We start from the raw sequence: 27,867 nt of genomic DNA, 5'->3' as shown, positions 1-27,867 counted from the left end.
ACAACAAATCTTCAGGTCGTCCCCGTATGTCTGAAAATGTTGTAGAGCAGAAATCGACTTCAGATGGGATTTGCCGCATTACAAATGAAAGCCATATTAAACCTCTCTAGGTATAAGATATATATATATATATATATATATATATATATATATATATATATATATATATATATATATATATATATATATATATATATATATATATATATATATATATATATATATAACTTGATTTTGCTACAAAGTGACACCAAAACCATGTTTGTAAGCTAAATAAATAAATGGATATGGGTTTTCAAAATTATAAAGTCCTTTTTGACACACCCTGTATTTTGTTTTCACCTTTGTTTTAGGCGTATAAATGCATGATTTTATTTGTGTATGGTTTTGCATATACTCAGTGTAGACATTAAATTTTGACTTCTACGCATATGTTTGTAATTGTATACACACCTATAAAACAAGCACTACAAAAAGTGCAATATATTATTTGTGTATGGAATCTCATAAACGCAGCGCTGCACGGGAGAGGCAGTCAACGTGTTAAGCTTGTGTGAAACTGCTAAATAAAATAAAATCATATACGTAAAGTGTTTCAAATCTGTAATAAATCCTATAAGAGCACGTAATAAATCCTATAAGAGCACGTGTCCCATTCTGAGTGCTTACGCATGCAGTGACTAACTTTCAGTTGGCCTGCTATGAATTATATGTCAACTCGTACAATGAAGAGAAAGTAATTACTCTTTACATAACTCTACAGTCTATTTATATCGTATCTGATCATTATAAGAATTTGTGCGTCAATTTTAGCTGGATTTCAGTAACGTTATATGATCACACTGACGGAAGACATTAATTCTTACAATTACATCATGAGTTTCTAATCTTAAAAAAGGCAAAAAGATAAAACAAAGTTAGTTATATAAAGATCGTAAGATTTAAAAAGAAAAGATGTTTGTGGATTTTTTTTTTTTTTACTTACATATTACCGTTTTGGCAAACTTCTTAGCAGCTATAGTGTATTCTTCTAATGTCTTTCCTATCCCCAAGGATTAGGCTCCGAGACGTTCTAGTTTAGATAAGAACGTCCCCGTTTCTCTCCAAAACATAACTCATTATCATTAGTGCAATATTGACTAACAACTATATGGCCTATGGAACCTGGAGGTTCAATGCCGCGTTAACAAAGCCTCTCTATTGACTTCTGTTCGTAGCCAACTGGATCCAGTTTCTAATTCGTATATCTATTTTTGCGAGATCCATCTTAATGTTGTTCTCCTATCTGCATCTAGGTTTTCCTAATGGTTGTTTTCCGACTGGTCTTCCAGTTAAAACTTTGAACGCGTTTCTACTTCCTCCCATTCTCACTACATGACCTGGTCACTCGAGCCTCCTAGATTTGATGATCCTAACAATCTTTGGTAAACTGTATAAATTATGCAGTTCTTCATTATGAAGTTTCGCCATTGTCCATTCCTGTTCCTCTTGGGACCGAATATTCGTCTCAGGGTCTTGTTCTCAAATACTTTCAGTTTACGTTCTTCCCTCAGAGTAAGCAAACATGTTTCTCAATCATACAGCAATAAATATAATTTTATTTATTTTAAGATTTAAATTTCTTGACAGAATTCGCAACGACAAAACATTGCAAGCATTTCCTGCTTTTACTCGACATTTAATTTGTTCGTGAATATGGTTTAGGTCTGTTAACATTGATCCTAGGTATTTGAAAGTATCCCCTTAGTCGAAAGTATTATTTGCTATTTTAACGCATTCATAATTTACAGTATTACGATCCCGACGAACTTCCATTCCATGTTGGTTTTCTCTGCGTTTACTTCTAGACCTATGTCCCTGCAAGCATTTAATTAGACTTGTGCATTTTTTTTATTGTTCTTCTATAATCCTCTATTATATTTACATCATCAGCACACGCCATTACCTGGGAATACCATTCAGCTCTTTGATTTTCCTTATAGCGTACTCCAGAACAAAGTTGAATAATAATGGCGATGATGCATTTTTTTCGTTTTAGATCATTCTCGACGTGAAAGATTCGTGGACAAGAATTTTCCTACTTACAAGAGTGCGATATTAAAAATAAATAAATAAATACCAATTTTATTAGCCGATACTCAATTAATAGGAATAATTTATTCTATGTCATACATTTTCGAGAGTGTTCATCTATTATTTAATTAGTAAAGCTGATATTTCATTAAAAAAAAAACAAAAAAATGCTATTTGTCTATGACTATACTGTATATTTAGTGTAAATTTTCATAAGATCTCCCGGTTTTCTTAGTCTGAAAATTTGGGAGCTCTAGCACAAGAAAGTGACATTAACAAACGAGGTTTCATTGGAAATATCAAATGCATCATTACCTGTGTGGGCCAAAATTTGATCCTGGATAAAGAACTTCCAGAAATTTGGCGTGATAGGGTAATTCTTTATTTGCTGCACTTTGTGTCAGAATAAAATGAATCAATACTAACTAAGAATTGTAGTAAATAGAATACCAGATGAATCAGACGGTAAAGTTATAGTGTGAGGAGTATAATGGTTACCTACAATTGGATAATAGTAGAAGGCAGAGTAAGCTGCAGTGGCTCAGTGGTAGAGCATTCAGCTCTGGTGCTTGGGGTCCCGGGTTCAAACCCTGCTCCCGCCAATTGAACTTTGTGGTGTTCAAAGACCGTGTGCGTGATTTTCTTGGGGATCTCCCGTTTCCTCCCACTTTCTTCATTCCACCATTTTATTCATCGCTCATCATCACCGTCTCCTAACCGGCATAACCATGGGACGTAAAACTCAAAACATTCATTTCATTTTTCTTCCATTATCATTCATTTAGCTTACTTATTCGTGTCCCTTAGCCTAAAGTGAGGACGTTAAACTGTAATATTTCATTTTCAAAAGTGTTACCCCTGTTGTGCAGGCAACCAACATTGTTTTATGTTGCAACGGGTTGTCTAATCTGTTAGGGGTTGTTAAATGTAACCCCCTCCAGCTCCACCCTTACAGATGTTAGGTATGTCTTACCCCCACGGTATTTCCCCCCAGATTGTAGGTCACGTGTACCAAGTTTGGTTGAAATTGTCCCAGGCTCCACAGTTGTGCTGGAACATACATATATATTTATACCGATTGTATCAAAGGACCATAGGCGAGCTCCGTTGTGAGTAAAAATAAGAAGAAATGGAAAAAGAGAAGAGTGTTGGAAATATGTAATTTTCGACCTAAAATCTGGAATTTTTCGAACACGCCCAATGCCCAACGTTTCCTTGCTCCTCACGATATCAACAATACAACACTGTTCGGAAACGGATTTTTAGTGGTCACACAACATTCTGTACTGCCCCCGAGTTATTTTTGCGTGTCCTTAACTTTTCGTTTGAACAGCGTGCTGAACTGTAAACGTTGCTTTTTCATTTAATATATTCCACGTTACCAATGTGCAGCTGGAGTGATTGGTAAAATCCATTATTGCATATTGAAAACAATCTATTTCCAGCAGCTTCCTCTCTTCACACCTTTAAGTATGTTTACTGATAACATAGTTTGCCTATGACCCCAAAATTTTGATAGACCCGGTATTAAAATTATGTTTAACAAAATGTAATTTTTAGGAAGTAAGCTATATTTAAAAAAGATTTCAAGAACAAATAATTAAAATTCCAGATAATTTCATTGAAAAGAACATTCCTTATATAAAAAATGGGCTAGAAAACATATGGCACCCTCTTAAGTAATCCTGGTTATACCCTACATAAGGATAAAACCTTTCAAAACTCGTATAGAAAATGAAATGAAATATTTCAGTTTAAGATCCCACGATTATGACTTTTAGGTTAAACGAGACGATGATTAAGGCAAGTGATGGAAGAATTTGTGGAATGCGAATCTGGGAGGAAACAGGAGTACCTTGAGAAAACCCACTGACACGACGTTGTCCATCACACACTTACTTGGCCGGGGATCGAACCAATGGACCCATGCCCTAGAGGTAAGCGCTCTAGCTCTGAGCCACTGTGACCCCCCCCTCACTTCATATAAAGTAATGTGCAGTAAGTAGAAAAGTGAGTGAAGTAACTGGAAAAGTTGCAGTCCAGACAAGAGTAAGCAAATAAAAGGGGAAAACAGTTACAATAAATAGAATAAGAAAAAATCACAATAAAACTACACACAGAGCCCGAAACGACTCAAAACGACACAAAAATGCATGTCTTCAAATTTGGACATATTTTAATGTGTACAAATGACTTACCTTCTAATAGTGGACATAAGGAAATATATCGATTTTTTTACATTACGGATATGTCCGCCATGAACATAAAAAATGTAAGCAACTATAGCTTGTCAAAATGATCTACTGCCTTGTTTTCATTAATTTTGACGGATTAGTATGTTATGTTTTGATTACTGGGGCAATGTTTGAGATGATATAATTATACGTCAAAAATTTATACACACGCGCGGAAACGTGAGGCGGTTGTCGTTTGTCTCTTGTTATCAGTGTTACCAATGTAGCACTTTGTCGCTTGATCTAGAATTTTTTAAGGATATTTTTTATCAAAAACAATTGGTTCATTTATATTGTTAGAATAGAAATTTAGCATCGTTTAAATGTTGTCTAGTGACTAAACTAGCATTATTTCCACTAAAATTAATATTTCTAGCGTCTTCTTGCAGTGTGTTTAGTGACAGTATTATTCACGTTGTTGGCAGTGTGTTTAGCATCACTACGACATGTGTGTGGGCCCTATTACGCACAGGTTTGACATATTTTTATGCCATACCTTGCCCTTCGGGCTCTGTGTGTATGGATAAAAGTAAGTAGAATGATGGATGCAATAATAAGAAAAGTAAGAGCAAGTTAAAGAATAGATACAGAAAAATGAAAGATAGCTGCAGCTTCTTCGTCAATATGTTAGATCAGATATAGAAAGAAACTGTGTAACGGGAATAAATGCTGCAGCAGAGAAAAGGTATTAAATGCAGTAAATGCAATGGTAATTGCAGTGCAAGTTGGAAACTGTATACTTATCGCACATGTCACAAATAGGTGCTTTATGAAGATATATGCAAGAAGAACTTCTCGTTGGTGGGAAATATTCGTATGGTTCCGAGCTTCAATTGCCAAGGACATACCCTCTATAGTTCCATCGCAGACGAAATGACAAGCCGAAAAGCTACCGGTGAATGACATGAAGAAAGACGAAAGCTATCATATGCCAAGACCATTATTAATACAATCTTGTGTGAATTTTCCCATACACTTTGTCCTTGAGGTGGTTTTTTATGGAAGATGAAAATTATTTCCAACGAAATCCTTGCTGAAACAAGGAAGTTCTGTTGTTTTTTTTTTTTAATTCTTCTTTTTCTTCAGAATAAAACACTTTCTCTGGTTCTGTTCCAACTTTCACTATTAACACGTGCTTTTTATCTACAGCTTCCACGTCGTTGTGCAACACTTCTTTTGTACATGATTCTACACGAAGCACCATATATGGCACAAAATCTGTGACATTTCGCCGCCTCAAGCTTGTGTTGGCTATTATTACGAATATCCGCTACTTCTGGGACCACCACAGTTGACTATATTATGTAAAAGAAATGTTTTCTATTGGTTCGCGAAAGAAAAGTTCCCACTTTTTATCTTAACAGAAAAGAAATACAAAGATCTGTACGGCGAATTCAGAGAACACAATTGTTCCCCGTGCACTGTAACGATGCAAGACGCAAGTTCACATCCGTGTGAAAATAACTATGATCTTTTAGTAAATATTAAAGTGCTGGTTTATGTTTGTCCTGTAAGCAAGAGTTTTGTGCTGTTCTTCCTTTGTGTTTGGAATAACATCACATGTCATGTTTTTATTTCTAATTAATTATTACATTATTAATTCATATTTACTTTAGGTACATACTTTTTTTTTTTTTTTGTAAATGTTAGCCCCAAGATTAAGCCCTGTAGGCTAAAGGAGACAGATGATTAGTGAAAGTAAAGGATTTTGAAAAAATGGTAGAATAAGAATGTGGGAGGAAATGGGAGAATCCCGAGAAAACCCATGAACACGATGTTGTCCTTTACAAACCCACATGATCTAATATCGTACTAGTCAATTCTCGCCGCAGATGTTGAGCAAATCTTTCTTACAATGTTTAGTTTATACCGAACTTGACAGAGATATGAACACAGAAATATCTAGAATAGTTGAAAATGCCGACGCTCTTTAGAGACACTTGAACCCTTAACCCTTTACGGATTTATGGTAGCTTATTTTGGTTCTATAACGGGCATTTAAGCCGGTTTCTTTTATTGGTTAAGTTAAGCATGGATCAAAGAATACCCCAGATGCGTTTTGAAACCGGTTGGTCAGCTTGGCGGTGCCAAGTGAGGCGGAGGGGCGTGCCTTTTTTTTTCTTAAGACAAATTTCAAAAACTTTTCACGCCCTTAGTTTTCAAGATATCAGATTAAAATTTTCCATACAGATTGTGTGCACCTTTCAGTATTTCTCAATTTCTTTTTAGATCCTACGTGAACCAGAACCCGGGCCCGAGGGACGCAAATATTCCGAGGGGATGATGTTTTCAGAAAAATTTTCCATTTTCACGAATTTCCCCGTTCATATGTATGGTACGGTACTATATATATATATATATATATATATATATATATATATATATATATATATATATATATATATATATATATATATATATATATATATATATATATATATATATATATAAATAAGGGATCACCTTCAGACTTTCAAAAATACAAAATTGAAATGTTGCATACGCATTGCGTAGCTGCGTATTTTTCAAGAGTTTCAAATCCCTACGTGAACCCAGACTAGAGTCAGAGGGGCGCAAACATTTCAAAAAAGAAATTCGAAAAAACTCCCGGTGTGCCCCGATTTTCGCGTTTCTGATGTATAATACGGACAAGCAAGTGGCATCGTTGGAAAGAATGCTCTATTCTAACAAAAAGACGAGTACGAACGATACAATACGATAAATAGTAAGGAAGCCGTAGTTGTTTGACTGAAAGTCTAAAATTTACCTCAAAAAGTGGAAATCTTAAAAGGATTCATGAATTTTGCTTCACCATTATCAATCTAATGCCCCAGAACGTTCGATTACACCACACTAGAGAGGAGGGGTAGAAAAACAGGAAAACTAGCTCAATGATAGAGCGCTCACCGTACGAGGAGGTCCGTGGTTCGATCCATACTCATGCCAGTTTGCAGTGGACAATAGTATTTCCATGGTTTTTTTTCAGTGTTCTCCTGATTTTTTCTATATTCTCATTCCGCCACTTATTTCACAGTCATCCATGTTCTTAAACTTAAAGATTATATCCGTAGATGTCAAATTAAAAATTGGATTTGATTTTTTTTTCAATTACACCAATCCTACTTTCATCAAATAAGCTAAACAGCTATAATGCATATTTGTCTCAAAGGTCTTTAATGAATACTCTTTAATACAGAGGCTTTGATTTACTATAATTTGATTAGTGGAAATATTAACATTTAACATTGACACCATTTTGTGTCAGCAAACAAAAGAAAATTACTTTTAAAAAATAGTATCAAATATCTATTCTCCAGCAGAAGAATAATAGAATAATAATAGCTGTAGATGAATTAAATTACAATGTTCAAATCGAAACGAAAGTGTAAATTTAACAAAACCACTTCATTCTTCGATTTTATGATGCTAAAAACGAAAATTAGCTCTCATTTTTGTTTTACAGCAGTGTCGAATAATAAAATTATAGTAGTGAATATATGCGCTACATTTGGGGTAAAATTTCCTACTAACGTGGCAACACCGAAAGAGAGATACTAACGCTCAGTTTCCTCCCGTTTCCTATCTCAGTTGAGTTCTTCTAAAGACGAGCCAACAATAAGATGATCGCTGAAGTTTCTTATTATTTGAGGACAGAAAAGGAGCCTGTACTTTGGTGCTACTGTTACCAACCAGTGTTTCTTCCAAACACATTTTTTGGGGAGCACTGTCCTCCCCCGAAGCTCTAAGAGTGTTCCCCCGGAAGAGATCAAAATAATACCTCTATAATACAATAATAAATAGAATAGTACCGTGTGAAAATAATATGTGACCCTCCGAATACTAAGGGTGCCACGCGGACTGAAAGAAACACTGTTACCAACCATGGTCAATCTGTTTTACATCATTAATGCCTTTATAGATGCACCGTAAAAGCCTTTACATGTGAATACTGGCAACACCGCTGCGAGCTGTCAGAGACCTTCTCTTACTGGCTCCTCTATAGTATCCGAAACACCAACTTAACAACTTTTATTAGAGTTCTTGATGAGTTTCTTGTTAAGTGCAGCACATAGAAATATACATGTTTACATGTATGACTGTGAGCAGTTCCTCAGACTTACTTGAAAAGTGTTTAAATAGACTAAAATTCCACAAGCCAAAACAGCATATAACAGTATTAATAAGAAAAGCCTATCATTATTATGTTGGGTGCAGAATTGGAGATCAATATAAAGCTTGGACACCCCACATTGTTAGCAACATTGTGCCAGCAATCTAAGAAATTGAATAAATGGGAAGAAATGTTCAATATCTTTTGTAGTGCCCATAATTTGGATGCATCCAAGTGGCCAAATCAGTGATTACTACTTTTATATGATTTCTTCCATGCAACAGGGAATTTCTAGGGAGAAGATGAAGACGAATGATTAAGGCAAGTGAATGATGATAAAATAATCGGTGGAATGAGAATGTAGGAGGAAATGGGAGTATCCCGAGAAACTCACAGACATGATGTTGTCCACCACAAACTTACTTGGTCGGATATCGAACTAGGGATCCCATGCACAGAGGTAAGCGCTCCACTACTGAGCTGTCGTATCCCCCCGAGACAAGACGAAGCAGAGGTCTTCCAATAGAAACAGACGCGTTTCTCGAGATGAGACAATTTTAACTCTTGTTATGAGTATATTCCTAGTAACAGCATATTTACATACGAGGAAATCTATAACTCTCTCTCTGCAGAGTTAAAATTCGTTCATTAGTTCCAAAAGAATCGACATGCACTTTTGTTCGCAACTGTACAAAACGAGAATATCTTGTTCGATTCGATTAGTGTTTAGCTTACCTTTCAGGACCGAGGATATATGAGGCGTGGATCTATACTGAGAAAAAAATGTGTGGCGTAAGCAAAAAACGTAGGTTATATATGTAAATCTTGTAGGTTTTGGGCTTAACCTACAACAAACGTATAACTGAAAAAGTATATTTTAAACGTGCTTCCGGTATAAGTGTTCCGAACAAACGTGCTTTCCGTACGAACGAAAGAACTGTATATAGGCGGTCAGGATCTCACATACAGATGGACGTATGTAACATATAGCTGACGCATGAAACATACGTATACATATGTTACACACGGAAGACTGTTGGATGTCAGACATCCTGAGACGGCATGATGTAACATCTAAGCGGAAAAAAGTGTAGTACATGTGTAACATATGGATAACGTACGCTCCGTACTGATCTCCGTAGTAAACATAAGAATACCGTATATATGTGTCCGCTGTCCGAATAAGGACTTTTCTCAGTGTACAGCTTAATATGAGATCCCACCGGAAATCAAACCTCGGTGTCCCATGCCAAAGCGGTGTACACTAACCACACATCCAGAAAGAAGCTGTCAATGTCATATTCGTTTAGAGAAAAATTGTTAAATTTGCAGTTACAGAATAAGATTTATGTAAGGAAATAAAGACGCATGTAATTACTATTCGCTATAATCACGTCAAAATGAATCACGCCTTATGAGTTCTGTTATAACACATGATATATTGGTTAGCCATTAAAGAAACAGTACAATGTTGATTCTTTTCCGGAAATAGTCATATTTTTTTATTATTTCTGAGGCTTTTCTTCTTTTGAAACAGTTGCATTTTTCATAATTACAGCGTAAACATTTGGAAGAAATATATGATCAGTGATCGGAGCATACGGTATATAACGAATGTTTTTCCACGTGAGTAATCTTCTAGAAATATGTTATTAAGGAAATACCAGCGTGGGAATTCGAGTGTAATAAATTGCGGAAATATTGCAAGTTTAATAATAATTGGGAACGCGTGTCTTCTCCATTATTCCATTCGTCGTATCATAAGCTTTAAATATCGAAGTGAAAGCTTCGTATGTAACTGAAAGGGATTTGCATAATGAAATGGACATTTAATAATAAAAAAAAATGTTCTTCATTTATGTGCTAAATTATTTAGCAGTTATTGCGATCATTAATCTATATAAGATATATTGAGAGCATATTTTAATTTGAGGTTATGTCGTGTGATTGTTATAACTGTTCATTGCAGCTTTATTATCTAAGATGATTTCTTCCTTTCTACTAAAAAAAAAAATGCATTTTATAATCGCTTTCAATGACTCATGTCGTCAATTTGCATAATCAGCTACTTCATGGTTAATGTCACTTAATGTTAATCGCCACCGAAACAAAACTTCTCAATTGAATTGTATTATGTGACACATCGATCCAGTCTGGTTTATAACAACGTCCTTAACATCATACTTTATGTTGTTTTCCTACGCCTATCCTCAGTTTTATCCATCAAAAGGTCACCTATTCATATATTCAATACTAGCAGAATGACCTCTTTTCGTATGGGGAGAATACGTTTCATTTTGGACATAAAGGGCACCAACGCTCTAACCAGTCAGCTTAGGGACCCCAAAAACTATGAATTCGACACTAATATCGGCAATTTTTGATCATTTATATACATACATATATATATATATATATATATATATATATATATATATATATATATATATATATATATATATATATATATATATATATAATATATTTTATTGTACTTAACACCCAAAGGCAATTACGAAGTACAAAATTTTATATACAATCATCAAAGGATGAGCAACATCAAACATACATATAACTAGTGTTTAAACATGAACATTACAATAAGTATACCCTTTTTTCCTTCTTCAGGTTATAACATACAAAAACAAATCTACAATTTATCAATTAGCATCTCAAAACACTTTCGCTTGAAAGTCGTAAATGTATACTGAAAGATATCTAAACCCATAATCCCAATTCTATTACCCGCATCACATAATTTATACAGTGGAGAATTTTTGTTAGTACTTATTCTATTATGAGGCATGTAAAAAGTATTTCTTCCTCTTAGATTTTGTCGAGGAATATAAAAAGGTAATCTACCTAATAAAAACATATTATCTTCCCTATTTTCAATCAATTTTTTAAGATATAACACTATTTGTATAAACCTTCTTTTTTCTAGTGACAACAATTTAAATTTTTTAAGAAGAACTTCGTAAGAAATATATTGTGTTTGTATACCAAATATTTTATAGGCAGTATATTTCAATAATTTGTTTTGAACTTTCTCAATTTGTTGTTTTTGACACTGATAAAAAGGAGCCCAAACTATAGATGCATATTCTAATTTTGATCGTACAAATGCATTATATAACGATAATATAGTTCTAGTATTTTTAAAATAATAACTTGACCTTTTTATAAAACCGAGCATTTTAAAAGCTTCATTAGTTATTATATTTATATGGTGTTTGAATTTCAAATTCATGTCAAACCATACCCCTAGATCTCTTATAATTTCCTTTCTTTTTAACCTCTGATTTCCTATAATATAGTCAAACAATATTTGTTTTTTGTTGAGTGTATAAGTCATTACATAACATTTAGAAATATTCAGTTGGAATTTGTTTTTCATACACCACTCACTTAGTCTATTTATATCCGACTGCAATGCATTACAATCCCTCTCTGTTTGGATTTCATTATATAATTTGGTGTCGTCTGCAAATATCAGGCATGATGTATGTTTAAAAGCTTCTGGTAGATCATTAATCATTATCAGAAAAAGTAAAGGACCTAAATTTGATCCTTGAGGTACCCCTGAATATACTGAATATTGTTTAGATTTGATATTATTAAAGATTACATATTGCATTCTTTCAGTTAAATATGAATAAAACAATTTAATTAAATCCCTTGATATACCAAACATTCTCAGCTTTCTAAGAAGTACACCATGGTCAACTAAGTCGAAAGCTCGTTTAAAGTCTGTATATATTACATCTACTTGTGTCCCTCTACTCAAAGAGTCATTAATTACTTGATTCATAACCAATAAATTTGAAGTAGTTGATCGATTACACCTAAAGCCATATTGAGAGTTAGACAAATATCTAGAAACATGATTGAATAGATGTTTATAAATAACTGCTTCAAATATTTTAGCAGGAGAAGGTATCAGATTAATTGGTCTATGATCTTCTATCAATCTTACTGGATTAACTTTAGGAACTAGGCATACCGCTGAAATTTTAAATTTTGCTGGAAATTTTCCTTGATGCAAAGACAAATTGAACAAATAAGTCAATGGTTTGATGAGGAATTCTTTACAGCCCTTAAAAATATAAGATGGTATACTATCATGACCAAATGATGTTTTACTTTTTATTTTATTTATTGCTGCTTCAACTTCAAATTCATATATCTTATCTAAAACCATTATATCTGCAGATGAAGGTGTTGTAATTGAGTATATTTCAGATAAATCTATATTAGGTCGTTCTGAACTATAAACGGATTGAAAATGTGTGGCAAAGGCTTCACATTTTAATTTATTATCGATAATTTTATCGTTGTTGTACTCAATAACAGAATGTTTCTTAGTCGAATTTGGACATCTTCTACTATTTACATATCTCCAGAATACCTTAGGTTCTTTAATGGTGTTTTCTTCTATTTTCTGATTATAATTTTTATAAGCCAGTTCAATACTAGACTTAAGTTGTTTCCTAATATCAACAAAACGTATATAATCAGAATAGCGTTTAGAATTGTTAAATGCACGTCTAAGACGATCTTTCTTCTTTAAGTTTTTAATTATATCAGCAGTAAACCAAGGCGGGTATAAATGCTTACTCTTTGACTTTTTAGGTGCACTTTCATCAAGTACTTTATACAATTCAGAATAAAAGTAATTAACACCTTCATCTACATCTTTAATTACATACAACGAATCCCATTTTTTAATCTTCAAAAGCTGATATAACTTTAGAAAATGACATTTCTTAAAATCATAAACCGCATCACCAAGCTCCCTATATATTTTACAACTTTTTAGGAATTGAATACTAATATTCAAGCACGGGTGATGTCTATCTTGTTGAACAAAGTAAACGTCAGATTCAAACACTTCAACATTGGGAGAATTACTGAACACAACATCCAAAATTCTGCCGTTAACATTTTTAACAGTATTCAACTGTGAAAAATTTAAAAAGTTTAATTTATGCAACACATTAATTTCTAAAGTACTTAATGTTCTATATATATATATATATATATATATATATATATATATATATATATATATATATATATATATATAGATAGATAGATAGATAGATAGATAGATATAGATATAGATAGATAGATAGATAGATAGATAGATACCCTCCCGTAAGTTGCAGCGTCAAAATGAAATAATAACAAGCATCCTAGGCCCGATCCTCATCTATGTGGCAAATTTGATCGAGATCTGTCGGGTAGTTCAAGAGTTGGGAAGTCACAAACATAGTCACTTTCATTTTTATATAGATTTCGATATATTTCTATTTGTTCGATATTTCAATATTTTTCGATAATTTTATTGTTGCTCACGAGACGAGAAATATCACGTCTCGTCTCGAAATGAGACAAGAATCAAGACTAAAATTATCTTTCAAAATCGAGACATAATGAGTTACATGACAATTCTCGCCTCGTTTTTCAGACGAGACGAGAAATTTCTCCAGTTTCGTGTACAATAGCTACTATAATCTGTTTCCCATAACCTGATAGGAAAAAGAAGAAGTTTTTCCCCCCACTATCTCAAGTACAGGTGAATGTTGGTGTTCCGCCTTTCACTCGGGTTTGATACCCAAAAGGAACAGCAGTGCTTTCGCAACATCAGGTGCGAGCGAATTGACGTCCGAATTTAGAGTTTACACGATTCTGTTTATTTGAAAAGCTTCCCTCCCTGCGAAGGTTAACAACTTGCCTTCCCCTTCTGCAGTAGTAAGTAGTGGGAGGTAGGGGAGTTTACTATCAGGTTGGCTGAAACAGACTTTAGTTCACTCAAGTATTAGATCTCAAACACTGTTTTAATGTAATATGATCCATCATATATATATATATATATAAACTATAAATTCGTAAAGTGATTGTACAAACACATTGAAGAGCATTCAGCAACGTTTAAAGATACGGAAATCATTACAGACAATACTCCAATAATAAATATTAGCTCGCTTGTGGTTATGTGTATAGCGTGCGCACCTTTGGCGTGGGAGATTCTTCTCGTTCGATTCCCAGGAGAAAGCTCATGTGGTTAGGATTCCACGTTAAGGTGTAGGCCCACGTCTAGTATAGCCTCGCTGCTGAACGGGACGCTAAACTCAAAATTCAATCCAACAATAAACGTCGTTTAATTTTTTTTTACATGTGATCAATCATAATTTACGTGTACCTATGGTAATGCAAAAGAATTTTGATCACTTCTAGATGACAGAGAATAAATTTTGTACCTAAATTTACATAACGCGGCGATTTTTTTCGAGACAAGATGATGAAGAATTTTTCGAGAAAGGAGACAAGATGAGATTTTTACAAAATTTGCGAGACGAGACGAGACAACTTTATTTCTCGTCTCGTCTCGTTAGCAAAACTACCGTTAGCATCAGATGCTAGTGCTCTTTCGCTTTCTTTTAACTTCCTGACTCTTAGTTACTCTTTTATATACTTTTTTAGGACAACCAGATTCGACTGCAGTGGCGGATCTAAAAGTAAAAACTGGGGAGGGGGGAGAAGCCAGAACGCAGACTATGATGGGTGTATGATGACTTTACTATAAATTTTCAAAAATGCATAAATAATAGATTCAATTATTTTTATGGCTCAAAACCTGGGGGGCTAGACCCCCTGGCCCTGGGATAGATCCGCCATTGTTAGATAGGGGCACTAACACAGAAATATCGAGGACAGTTTCTTCATATCCCAGAGGAACTATGTTCTTCAGAGGAACTCGAACATCCGATGGGTTGCGTTTTGTGATCCACAACCGAGGATCTGAGATGAATCGACTGATGGCTAGTGTCACTCTATTAAAAAAAAAAAAATGTGTTTTGAATCAAATATAAAATTGCAGAGCTCTGGGACAGCAATTATGAACAGAACTTACGATATTATTAAAGAAAATATGCATGTGTGTATAGGACACATTACACGAATATTTGAATGGAAGAGCTTGTGCAGAACAATATTAAAGATGCCGTCTTAACCTAAGGTATCTCCAAAACAATAGATTACGTTATCTGGCTAATCTCCTTCCGTAAGTTGCTTTGATTGACCCATATAAATGTTGAATGCAAAGAACGAACCGGACCACACAAAAGAATGCTGTATGCAATGTTTCTTTCTTTTTTAAAATATTCTTTCGGCATCTGCTAGGTCCAGTAATTGCGTGACATTAACTTAAAACTTTCCCTTCCACTCATTACAAATGGTGAGAAGTCTCTACTAGTTTTACTTGAATACAAATGTCCTCTGGATATTTTAACCGAGTCATATATCAAACATGCTGTGCTAGAAGTACAGACAACTCTACAGCTAAACATGGGTAGTATTGTTTGTGATTTGCGAGCAGAAGATTTCTGTTTCGACGACAAGCAGATGCTCAGATATGCATTCCTTATAAACAATGTATTGCATTTATGAATCGGAAAACGTAACTTTATAGATAGTATGTGTATCTAGTAGTTTAAAATTGGAAAATTGTTTGCACATTTCAGCTCCCGATAGCTCAGGTAGTGACATCTATCACCGTTAGAAGAACAAACAGATAGTGTAGGTACCGATATCTATTAGCGTCAAGCAGGCAAGAGATACTGCAGGTAGCGACATCTATTAGCGTCAGGCATTCAAAGCTATTGTAGGTGACAACGTATATTATCGTCAGGCAGGCAAGAGATAATGAAGGTAGTGACATCTATTAGCGTCAAACATGCAAGAGATAGGGCAGGTATTGATATCTTTGAGCGTCAGGCACTCAAAGAGATATTGCACTAACAACATATATTTGCGTCAGACAGGCAAGAGATACTGGAGGTAGCGACATCTATTAGCGTCAGGCATTCAAAGAAATATGTGGCGACATCTATTAACGTCAGGCATTCAAAGAGATATTGTACTAACAATATATATTAGCGTCAGGCAGGCAAGAGATACTGCAGGTAGCGACATCTATTAACGTCAGGCATTCAAACAGATATTGCAGGTAACAACATATATTAGCGTCAGGCAGGCAAGAAATAGCACAGGTAGTAACATTTATTAACTTCAAGTAGGCAAAGATATAGTGAAGGTAGCGACATCTATCAGTGCACTCAAGCAGAGAAATAGTGAAGGTAGTGACATCTATTAGCGACAGGCACTCAAGAGATAGAACAGGTAGTGGCGTTTATTAGCATCAGGCAAAGAAGAGATCTGAAGACAGCCACATCTATCAGCGTCAGGCAGCCAAAGAGGTAGCGCATGTAGCGACATGTATTAGCATCAGGCAGGGAAGAGATAGGACTGGTAGTGGCATCTTTTAGCGTCGGGCAGGCAATTGATAGCATAGGAAGTAATATCTATTAGTGTCAGACAGGCAAGTGATAGCGCAAGTAGCGAAATTATTAGCGTGACTTCTTATTAAGATTAACATAACGCACAGACTGAGATTATTGTGAGGATGATGTCACCGTTAGGAGAACAGAAACAGCAAGAGAGAAATCGTCTACTGAACAGCGTTTTATTTACATAAATAAATAAATGATATTTTAAATGAAATTAAAAACTATCAAATCATTGTATTTATGAGTTAACGACATACTTTTCAGAGCCATAAAAATTCGTCGACATAACCCTTCCAGAGCGTTCTAATAGCGACCAGGTATTACAGTATATTGCTTAGTCTTTAACTGTTATTAAATTATGCAGTAACGTTAATTCAGATTTTGTTTGGGGTGGGACAGGACTGTACCCATAGAAGAGTTCCATATCTTTCTGTATTACTATACAAATGATTAAAATGTAAGTATTTCTTAAACTAAAGGAGAAGAAATTAACCCCTCCCCTCCCTCAAATGGACCCTTGAAATTGTGATTGGTATAGTCGTCATAAGCCACAATATAGACCCTGCATTTCATTAAAAAAAAAAAAACACACACACGCGAAAATCGATAACTTGTTTTCAAAACTCTCAAAAAGTTCACGTTAAGTTCTATGCATACGAGCATACCGGTGACAATGTATTAGGATCGCGAAATGGTACTAATAAGATTTATACTGTCAGTACGTACATTCCCTAGCTTCTATGCAACCTATACAGCAGCAAAGCATAGTTCGTTGCCTATGATGAAAGGATAAGTAACTTTTCGTACTACAAAATGTTCATTAGCACTTAGTTTGAGTGTCCGTCTATCTTGACTGTCTTTACTGGAACTTATTTCGAATTCTACGACTGCAAAGAGCAAACAATTTGTGTTTGAATAATCTTGGTAGAAAAGTAAATTTTCTTTGAGTTTCTTGATTATAGTGTAAATTGCTTTCTTTCAATTTCTAATAAATTAGATTAAATGCATGTGAATTAAACTAACGATTGGAATTCTTGTTTTCTTTGCAGAGGCGCCGCATGGGAGCAAAGTTTCTTGGACGCAGTAGGCGAGGCTGAAGACACGGGCGTCTTCAAGTACATCAGCACTGCAAGATTCGCTTCGAGAACGTTGGACATCGAACTGGAGCGCAACACGCGAACCGTGATTCCTTTCTTCAGCACCACGTTTCTCATCATGGTGCTGTTCTCCGTCACGTCGTGTATGATGTTTGACTGGGTGCGATCTAAACCGTGGTTGGGGGTTCTCGGTACCCTCTCGGCTGTTATGGGAACCGCTGCAGCATTCGGTATGGTCATCTACTGTGGCGTGGAGTTCATCGGTATCAACTTGGCAGCACCGTTTCTTATGCTTGGTAAGTGCATTATTACATTATTATTATTATTGTCATATGACAAAATATAGTTTTTTTTTTTAATTCTCTGTTAAGCCGCCAGGGGAGAACCAGGTGAGATAATGAAACGGGGATAACCCAAATCTGTTTGCTGTTCAATTATTGGGAAGAAGTGAGCGTGAAAACATGCGGAATGCAGTCGAAGGGCTCGCAAAGTGTGAACTACATCATGTAACTCGATTCCGAGATATGGAATCTTAAGATAATAAGTGCCATTCTCTTTTCCCGCCTTACCCGTCGAATTTCCAAAAATCCTTCTTTATTGCGACCTTACATCACAAATCCTACGCTCTCAGCTCAAGTGGTTTGGCCTGGCCGTTGATGAATCAGTCAGTCAGGCCTTCTTCTTATATATATGAACAACTAAAAATTTAAGGGAGATTGAAGGTTGTCACGGGAGCATGAATCACTGGTATGGCTGTACTACCCCTTCTGTATATTCTTTACATGCCTGAGTTGTAAGAGGATTTTCCAGATTCCTTAATAACCGGTAGCGACAGCAGGTGCTAAACAAGTAGATAAATGTACCACATCACGGAGCATTTGCACAGCGAAGATGACAACAGGATGAAGTCCCAAGAATAAAACTGTCAAGTGACGCTTATAAAATTATGGCTTATTAATACATCAACAAGTGTTGAATAGTATGATATATTTCTACATGATAATTAACTATAGGACGTTTAACCGTCTCTCACTGGAAAAATAGACCAGACTCGCTCTTTTAGCTGAATATGTCCTCTTTTTCGAACCCTAAAAAAGGTCTGGGCCAGTGGCGGATCTAGAAAGTAAAAACTGGGAGGCCAGGCAGAACCCAGGCTATGACAAGTATATCATGGGGTTACAACTTTTCATGGTCCTGCAAAAGTTTCCAACTTAACTCTCTTTCTAAGGATATATGGATATGTTGTACGTTGACATTGTGGACATCAAGTATTGTTTTAAACCAGGAGCGTCATTTCAGATTTTGCTTGGGGGGGCAAGACCCCTTGATATACGTGAAATTTCGAGTTTTTCACTGATTTACTACTATTCTATTGATAAAATCTATATAGATCTGAAACTCAGGGGGGGCAAATGCCCCTCCCTGCCCCCCCTAAATGACGCCCCTGTTTTAAACATTGCATAACAGAAAAACTGAAACTGAAATTATATCTAATATTACAAAAAATTTCCAATGAAGAATGAAAGGGAACGCTTAATATAAACTTTCAAAAAATATATAAATAATAGCTTCAATCATTTTTGTCGCTCAAAAATCTCGGGGGCCTAGGTCCCCAAGCTAGATCCGCCACTGGTCTGGGCGTGTTTTTAGGAAACTGGGAAAATGTTTTCATTCTTGCGGGTGCTGATAGACAGTTGTTTTAACTTCAAGATTCGTACTATGACTCTTTTTGTAAGACTGTAATATGGGAATCCTACAAAAATACAATAGTTGAGTTGATTTTGAGTTTAACGTCCCGTTCAGCAGCGAGGCTATATGAGACGTGGACCTACTGATTAACGTGGAATCCGAACCACATGAAAATACAATAGAAAAAAGATTAAATATATTTTGCATGAAATTTGAAAGAAAAATAGTAATAAATAAAAGCAAAGCAGTTGAGTATCTTTAACGCCTTAACAAGAGGCTTATACTGAGAAAAATCTGTTGTCTGGACAGCAGTATATTGTACAAATATACGGAATAATTATGTTTTCTGCGGAAATCTGTACGAAACATACGCTATTCATATACTAAATACGTATTGCTCTTTTCACGTTTAGACGTTACATCATGTCGCTGCAAGTTACCTGACATCTAACAGTCTTCCTTATATTACATAGGTATACGTATGTTAGATACGTCAGTTATATGTTATATACGTTAATCTGTATGTGAGATCCTGACAGCCTATGTACAGTTCTTTCTTTGTACGGAAAGTACATATAGATAGAACACTTATACGGAAAGTATTATATAATACGTTTTCAGTTATACATTTGCTGTCGTCGTATGTTATGTCCGAAAACTACAGGATTTACGCATGTAACCTAGGTTTTTACGTACGCCACGTGCGTTTTTTCTGTGTGTAAAGGTTCCTGCCAATATTTAATGGTTTTCCTCTTTCTCTTCTGGTTTCTGAAGCTGACAATTAATATCTTTTTTTAAAAAAAAATTATAACTTTTTTTTTTTTTTTTACCAGTTCCAGTCTAAGATGAATCTTTGTTTGGAGGGTTTTCCCCAATGAACACCATATATGACTGGCATTGTAATTAATTATGTATGTAATATATTTGCTTATTGCATACTACATGCAAGAAGAAAGAAAACACTAATCATACATGAATTAGAAACTTCAGCCGGAAATAGGCTGAAATCTTGGAAACGGTGCGAAATATTGAAAAAAAATATCCCCTTGCCGATTTTATCAATACGTGTTTTACTTGTGTTTGTAAAGGGACATGTACAGCTGTTGTGAGGAATGAGAAGGAGATTCATGCTCATATGTGAATGATGCGTTGTGTATAGAGTGCAGGTTCAGATAGTTATGTTTTTAAAAGTAAAATACATCTGTGTGGTGACTTAATGCGTATCAACTAAGAAAAGTTCATTTGTCGCAGTACTGTCGTGAGTTGGTCACCAACGCTAAATTAAATAATTGATAACTGTGACAATTATAAGACACAAAGAGAGAAACTCAAATAGGTGATTAGTTTTCACTATTTCGGTAATATTATTTAGAGAAGATTTGAAAGCTAGGAAAATAATTTAGAAAAATTTATATAATGGTGAACATGGAACAATTGGTGGTGAACCCAAGGTGGTTCTTTCATCCTTAATACAAATAAATAGGAAGGCATATCTTCTTGGTTTACGTCCTAAGTTTTCTAAATGCGTGGTTGGTTCTTTTGAATCAGATGAAACAACATTCGTCGAAATGTTTATTCGTAGAAGATTTAATGAGGCTGCACCAGGCATACGTCCTCTAACAATTCAGAATGCTTGTTTTTGCTGCTTTCACCTCGGAAACACTCACTAACGTGCTATTGAATAAAATATTTAATTTAGAATTATTCTTGTCTTGACTGTTCTCAATTTCAGTCCATTCAATCTTTTTTCTTTTATGGGCATCTTTATCAATCCTTCGGTTAATCTATTTTTTATAATGATTTCCATCTTGGCAAGAGACTTCTTTGCTGGAAAAATATGATATTGTTCTGAAAACTAGCCTTGAATCACTTCTGAACTGCTTCTTAAATGACGACTCTTGGATGCAAGCATGTTTACCTATTGGCTTGGGTCGCCTGGGCATTCGACGAACTGTGGAAATAGCAATTCCTACATTCTTAGCGTCTTATCACGGATCTCTTCGTTTAATCGAAGCTCTCCTTCCACAGGGTTATTGTTAGGATCCAGATGGCTCAGTTCAGAAAGGTTCTAATAGATGGGCAAGCTTAGTAGTCACAAACCTCCCAGAAATTAACAAACGATGTTATCAGTCATCTTGGTATACACCAATAGCATCTCACTCACATAATCTTCTGTTACAATCTGTTGTTGTTCCGGAAGATAAAGCCAGGATCCTTGCTACCTCATCTCCCGAAGCGGGTGCATGGATGATGGCAATACCTTCCCCGCCTTTACGCCTTCATTTATCAAATGAAAGCTTTCGAATTGCTGTTGCCTTACGTTTAGGTTTAGCTGTTTGTGAGCCTCATCGCTGTCCAGCTTGTGGAGATGAGGTTAACCAACGTGGCCTGCATGGCCTTTCATGCACTCCTCCGTTAATGATGTAATACTATGAGCCCTTAACACAGCAGGAATTCCTTCAATACGGGAACCTTCTGGTTGCTGTCTTTCTGATGGAAAGCGACCGGATGGAATGACACTGGTTCCATGGATGTTTCATGGACTGGTAAATGCTTATTGTGGGATTTCACATGCGCTGATACATACGCTCATTCAAGTCTCCCTCTGTCAGTAATGAACGGTGGAGCTGTTGATAATCTCAGAGAAACTGAAAAGGAAAGAAAATACGAAAACCTTCTCGAAAATTTTGCTCTTCCTCCTATTCCTATTAAGACTTAGTGTCACTTGGGGTGCAAGAAGTTTTGAATTTATTAGGGAGGTAGGAAGACGCATTTCCTGGAAGTTCGCTCCACATCTTTTCTAATACAGCGCATATCTGTTTCTACACAACGTGGCAACGTCTCGTCGGTCTTTGGCACTTTACCACCTGAAAAGGAACTGCATAACATGTTTTCACTCTAACAAGAATATTACTCCCTGGACAATAGGTTTTCTTTTAAATCATTTCCAGGTAATATCAAATCTGTTCTGGTGATTTCCTCTTGTGTAGCTAGGAAAAATTATTTATTTTGATATTCTAAATTTTTGTTTAAATAAACCATTTGTTTAAATTTTATGTATTTTAATGTAACTCAAGTCAATGTAACTCAAAATCCGAAGTAACTCATGATATTAAACGATGCCAAGTGATCTCAAGTTTTCAATGCATTTACGTTATAAAATATGAGGCAAAGGTACCTTGTAAGTTTTGAAAGACAATTGTTAATTAATAAACAGATCCTATGAAGGTAATAACTATTAAAAGGTTAAAGATAAGTTGAAAATAACGTTAGATATGTGTTTGTGGTGAAAAGCCAGCTCAGAACGATATGTATCAAGCAAAACCTCCTTCCTAGTAAAAACTTGAGACCTAAGCCCAATATGGCGGACTTGTAGATGACACCATGATAGTGCTATACAGTAATATTTGCAGTTGTACCTTCATTTCTCTTAGCCTGGGTACGGTGTTACTCCCTCTAACCATTTCGAACTTACAAGTTTCCTTTGTCTTATATTGTATACTATAAATAAATTCAAATGTTGAAGACGCCTGGGGCTCCATTTAATATTATTCAATTCAGTTATTTTTTCTCGATCACTCTGAAGGAGGGAATGAGACTAGAGACTAAAAAATTCGGAAGTCGAAATTTAAGGCCCCCGTGTCAAATATAGAAGTAAGAGGGGAGAAAACAGAACGGGTGGCTAGTTTTCGATACCTGGGTAGTACTATTCATGATATGAACTGCTTTTACGAGGAAGAATATACTATTTTCTTGGACCTTGAATAAAGAGTTGAGAAAAAGACTCACAAAATTCTTCGTGTGGAGTATTGTACAATATGGGACAGAAACATGTACATTACGCAAAAACTATGAAAAAATGGAAGCTTTCGAAATGTGGGTATGGAGAAGGATGGAGAGAATTAGCTAGGTCGAGGGAAAAACGAATGAGGGACTGTTAGAAATGGTGGAGAAGAAAATAACACTTTTAGATATTATTAAGAAGAAAAAGAGAAACTTGTATATTGGCTAAGAAGAAATTGTATCAATAGGGATGTGCTAGGGGGGAAGGTGACAGGAAAGAGAGGGAGGGGATTAAGAGGACTACAATTGATGGAGGATATCAAAACAAAAAAACAAAAAAAAACGTACATGAAGACGAAGAAATCGTGAAGCATGGAAGTTTCTCACTTTCGGCAATTGACCTGCCAGTAATGGCAGATTACTTATTATTATTATTATTATTATTATTATTATTATTATTATTATTATTATTATTATTATTATTATTATTATATGAGTCCTGGATAAAGGATTGTGAAAAACACTCATGAAATGTTTTGTTAGGTACAACAGGCACCGACTGTATGGGTACTCTATTGCTTAAACACGGAATAGAGTTAACGTCCTTGCAGTTTAAAAATAATTTCACTGTTCATTGTATTTCAGCAGCTTATGTCCTTATAGTCCTTTGCGCCTCTTATAAGAATTTCCCAGTTTGGGAACCACTGGTCTGTTTTTATTATTATTATTATTATTATTATTATTATTATTATTATTATTATTATTATTATTATTATTATTATTATTATTATTATTATTATTATTTAATGGATTAGAAGACTCCGAGACGACGTGATTTATCTTATAAATATCGCAGCTTGAGCACTCATTGACAAAATTAAATGTGAGCGCGTTTGTGTGAGAAGTATTGTTTGCTTAGGTTGGAATTCAACATCCTTATTTGTACCGAAATTATATGAGATGTGGATCCATAGCTTAACCTATGGCGACATTCTCTCCTGCATTGACATGACACTTGATCGTGACATAAGTTAATTTCTGTAATTCTGAAATTTCTTAGAACCTGGAAGAAACCTCTATTGAAACAAAAGATGTATCTTCAATGATATCTTGATTTTGAAGAAAATGAGAAGAATAGACAATATTGGGTATTTAAGCAGTAATATAGAGCGAAACAGACAAAATAAATTTCCCTGAGATTGAAAAGACTTCAGCGAACTCGTTTTCATCTTAATAATAAACGGCAAACGTCTCAGTTTGTGCGTCACACAAATACTAACGCAGTACATGTCGCTATCTATGCTATCTCTTGCTTGTTGATGCTATGTTATCATATGCGCTGCTATCGCTTGCCTGCTGATGCTATTTGCACTGTTATCTCTTGCCTGCTGATGCTATCTCGCTATTTGCGATGCTATCCCTTGTCTGCTGATACTATGTCACTTTGCGCTGCTTTGCTTGCCTGCTGATACTATGTCGCTATTTGCGTTGCTATCACTTGCCTGCTGATGCAGTATCGCTATTTGCGCTGCTATCGTTTGCCTGCTGATACTATGTCGCTATTTGCGCTGCTATCGCTTACCTGCTCATGTTGTATCGCTATTTGCGCTGCTGTCGCTTGCCTGCTGATGCTATGTCGCTATTTGCGTTGCTATCGCTTGCCTGCTGATGTTATTTGCACTGTTATCTCTTGCCTGCTGATGCTATCTCGCTATTTGCGATGCTATCCCTTGTCTGCTGATACTATGTCACTTTGCGCTGCTTTGCTTGTCTGCTGATACTATGTCGCTATTTGCGTTGCTATCACTTGCCTGCTGATGCTGTATCGCTATTTGCGCTGCTCTCGCTTGCCTGCTCATGCTGTATCGCTATTTGCGCTGCTATTGCTTGCTTGCTGATGCTATGTCGCTATTTGCGCTACTATTGCTTGCTTGCTGATGCTATATCGCTATTTACGCTGCTAGCGTTTTCCTCCTGATGCTATATCGCTATTTGCGTTGCTATCGCTTGCCTGCTAATGCTATGTCGCTATTGTGTTGCTATCGCTTGCTTTGTAACGATGTTCTTGAGTAATCGCATAAATACTGTATGTAGTTTTGGGTGGTTGGTGGGGAAACTCAAAAAGTAAATTAATAATTAAGTTTATTAAATATAAAGGAATTAGACCATTTGTTTAAGCACAATTTTAACCTATAGAGTGGGCGGTGGACTTGAGTGGAACAACTACTATCTTTAATATAAGGAAATCGACATTTTACCCATGGCAATGGAATTGAATAGGAAGAAGGGTAGAGGGAGACTAAGAAGTAAATGGATGGATGTAGTTAGGAATGAGTTCAGGAGAAAAGTCTAACAAGGGGAAGAATTTAGGGACAGGGCTTTATAGAAGGCTGATCAGAAACGTCGACCTCACATGAGATGGAAATTACGGAGAGAAAGTAAACGCATTTTGCCTAATGATGCTGTCGCGTTTTCTCCCGTTACAAGAAACGTTGTCCATGAGAGAAGAAATTTCTCGTCTTGTTTCGAAAACGAGAAATGCATTTTCAAACTCAACACTAGCTCATCCAAGTCTTAGAGTATGATATGATTCATAGTATAAACACTATAAACTGATAAAGTGGTTGTACGAACATAATGAAGACTATTTTTGAACGTATAAAGATAACAGTAGTTATTACACAACGTACTCTAGTAATAAATATGGTTTAAATGTTGATATATAATACCCCTCATGGACCTCTCTTGACGCGGAAGGTTTCTGATAACTTGTAGATGAAATTTTAAAATTTAGGATATAAATTCACACATACAAATTTACACACTGAGACGAGAAAAAAATTGGAGATTGTGTCGATGTCTATGGCCTGAGCTGTCAGTATCTATGGCCTTTAGCTTGTCACGTATGGGGGATGACGTCGTTCGGAGATCATACTACTCGGGGAAGTGCGGAAGAAAGGAAGCGACCTGAGACCTTTATGTTAGGTACCATTCCAGCATTTGCGTGGTGTGAATGAGGAAAAACCTCCCTCAGTGTGGCTGCCTTGAAAGAGGATTTTATACATTTCCGACAGAGTATTTCTATCGGGAATCGATAGGTACAGCCCGCACCGAAGACGAGAGTGTTACCCACTACGCTACGCGGGACCAGGAAAGGCGAGGAAAGCTTTGAAAGTATTAAGAGGCCTTATCACTGCGAAATTAAAATACCGCTAATTTTACAGTAATTATGTGATATCTTCAAATAGATAAAAGATAATCGAAAAGTGGAACAACACCTCCCTAGACAGTATTATTTTGCGTGAGATACCGTTATTACTACGACTCATTTATCTGCTTTCGATTTCCAGCCATTTAGAAAATCGGCATTTATTTTCGCGTTTCTAAATAACAGCAAACGAAAAGCTACTAGGTGACTCGTGATAACGGTACCTCATGCAAAATAACATCATCTAGGGAGGTCTTGATCCACTTTTCGATTATCTTTTATCTACTTGAAGATATCACATAGTTACTGTAAAATCAACGGTATTTTAATTTTGCAGTGATAGAGACTCTTAAGAGGAAACGAGGAAAGCTTTCCGAGTATTAAGACCTTTACGATAATCGAGACGACAGTTTACTTCTACAAAATTTACAAGATGAGACGAGAAGACGTTATTTCTTGTCTCGTCTCGTCTCGCGGGCAACAACGAGGAAGTAGTCACGCAATACACAACCTAATATTATATATCCTTTATAATACACTTCCATTACTTAACTACTTCAGAGCTACTTTATCAAGTGTACTGTAGAGGCTTCCGCTTTAAGATTCATTTGAAAGTTAGTAAATAAACAAAGCATACATAATATGTAAATAGAGCTCCGGCATTTCAGGTAAATATAGTAAAATCTAATGAAAGTGAAGTAAGAAGCTTATGAGATGCTTAATCACTGGCAAAGAAAAAAAACAGAAAGAAAGCCATTTCCGGTGCGGAAGATAATGGACCTTCAGCTACTTCCGCAAATATTTGTTTGTGTTGAATGTTTTTCAAAGAATCTTTGTGGAGAATGTAAGTTAAAAAAGGGAAAGTTACTACTTTTTTTTTTTTATGGAGGTCAAACAACTAGTAAAGCACATAATCATTAGCGCACAACATATAGTATGTGTTACCATGGTTTTAAAGTGTTAGCTTGTATAGGTCCTGATTTTGTGTACAATACAACCAGCTACTAGCATCGATATAGTAACTCCCAGATTATTCATTTTTAAAGAATGTATATACAGGGTGTTACATAAATGTGTCACGATATTTTGGGAACAGATTCCTCACATAAAAAAAAGGGTTCATATGAACCTGTGCTCAAAAGTGGATAGTTTCATATGAATCTGTGCTCAAAAGTGTATAGTTTCATATGAATATGTGCTCAAAAGTGTATAGTTTCATATGAACCTGTGCTCAAAAGTGGATAGTTTCATATGAATCTGTGCTCAAAAGTGGATAGTTTCATATGAACCTGTGCTCAAAAGTGGATAGTTTCATATGAAC

At 35.6% G+C, this 27,867-nt stretch overlaps 1 protein-coding gene across 2 annotated transcripts in view; it reads left to right on the top strand.

Annotated features, from left to right (window-relative positions):
- The window catches only part of Ptr (patched domain-containing protein), a 437,818-nt gene that overhangs the window by 264,593 nt on the left and 145,358 nt on the right, over positions 1-27,867 (top strand). For both annotated transcript variants that reach the window (XM_081740393.1, XM_081740392.1), the window contains one exon: positions 17,819-18,162. In XM_081740393.1, the coding sequence (XP_081596519.1) occupies positions 17,819-18,162 (344 nt within the window). The remainder of the gene's footprint in view (positions 1-17,818; positions 18,163-27,867) is intronic.

This window comes from Thermobia domestica, chromosome 15, assembly GCF_964235325.1.
Source record: "Thermobia domestica chromosome 15, izTheDome1.hap1.1, whole genome shotgun sequence".
In the NCBI taxonomy this organism is placed as follows: Eukaryota; Metazoa; Arthropoda; class Insecta; order Zygentoma; family Lepismatidae; genus Thermobia; species Thermobia domestica.
Note: the sequence above shows the minus strand (reverse complement) of the source record. Positions and strands in the feature narration are given on the sequence as shown.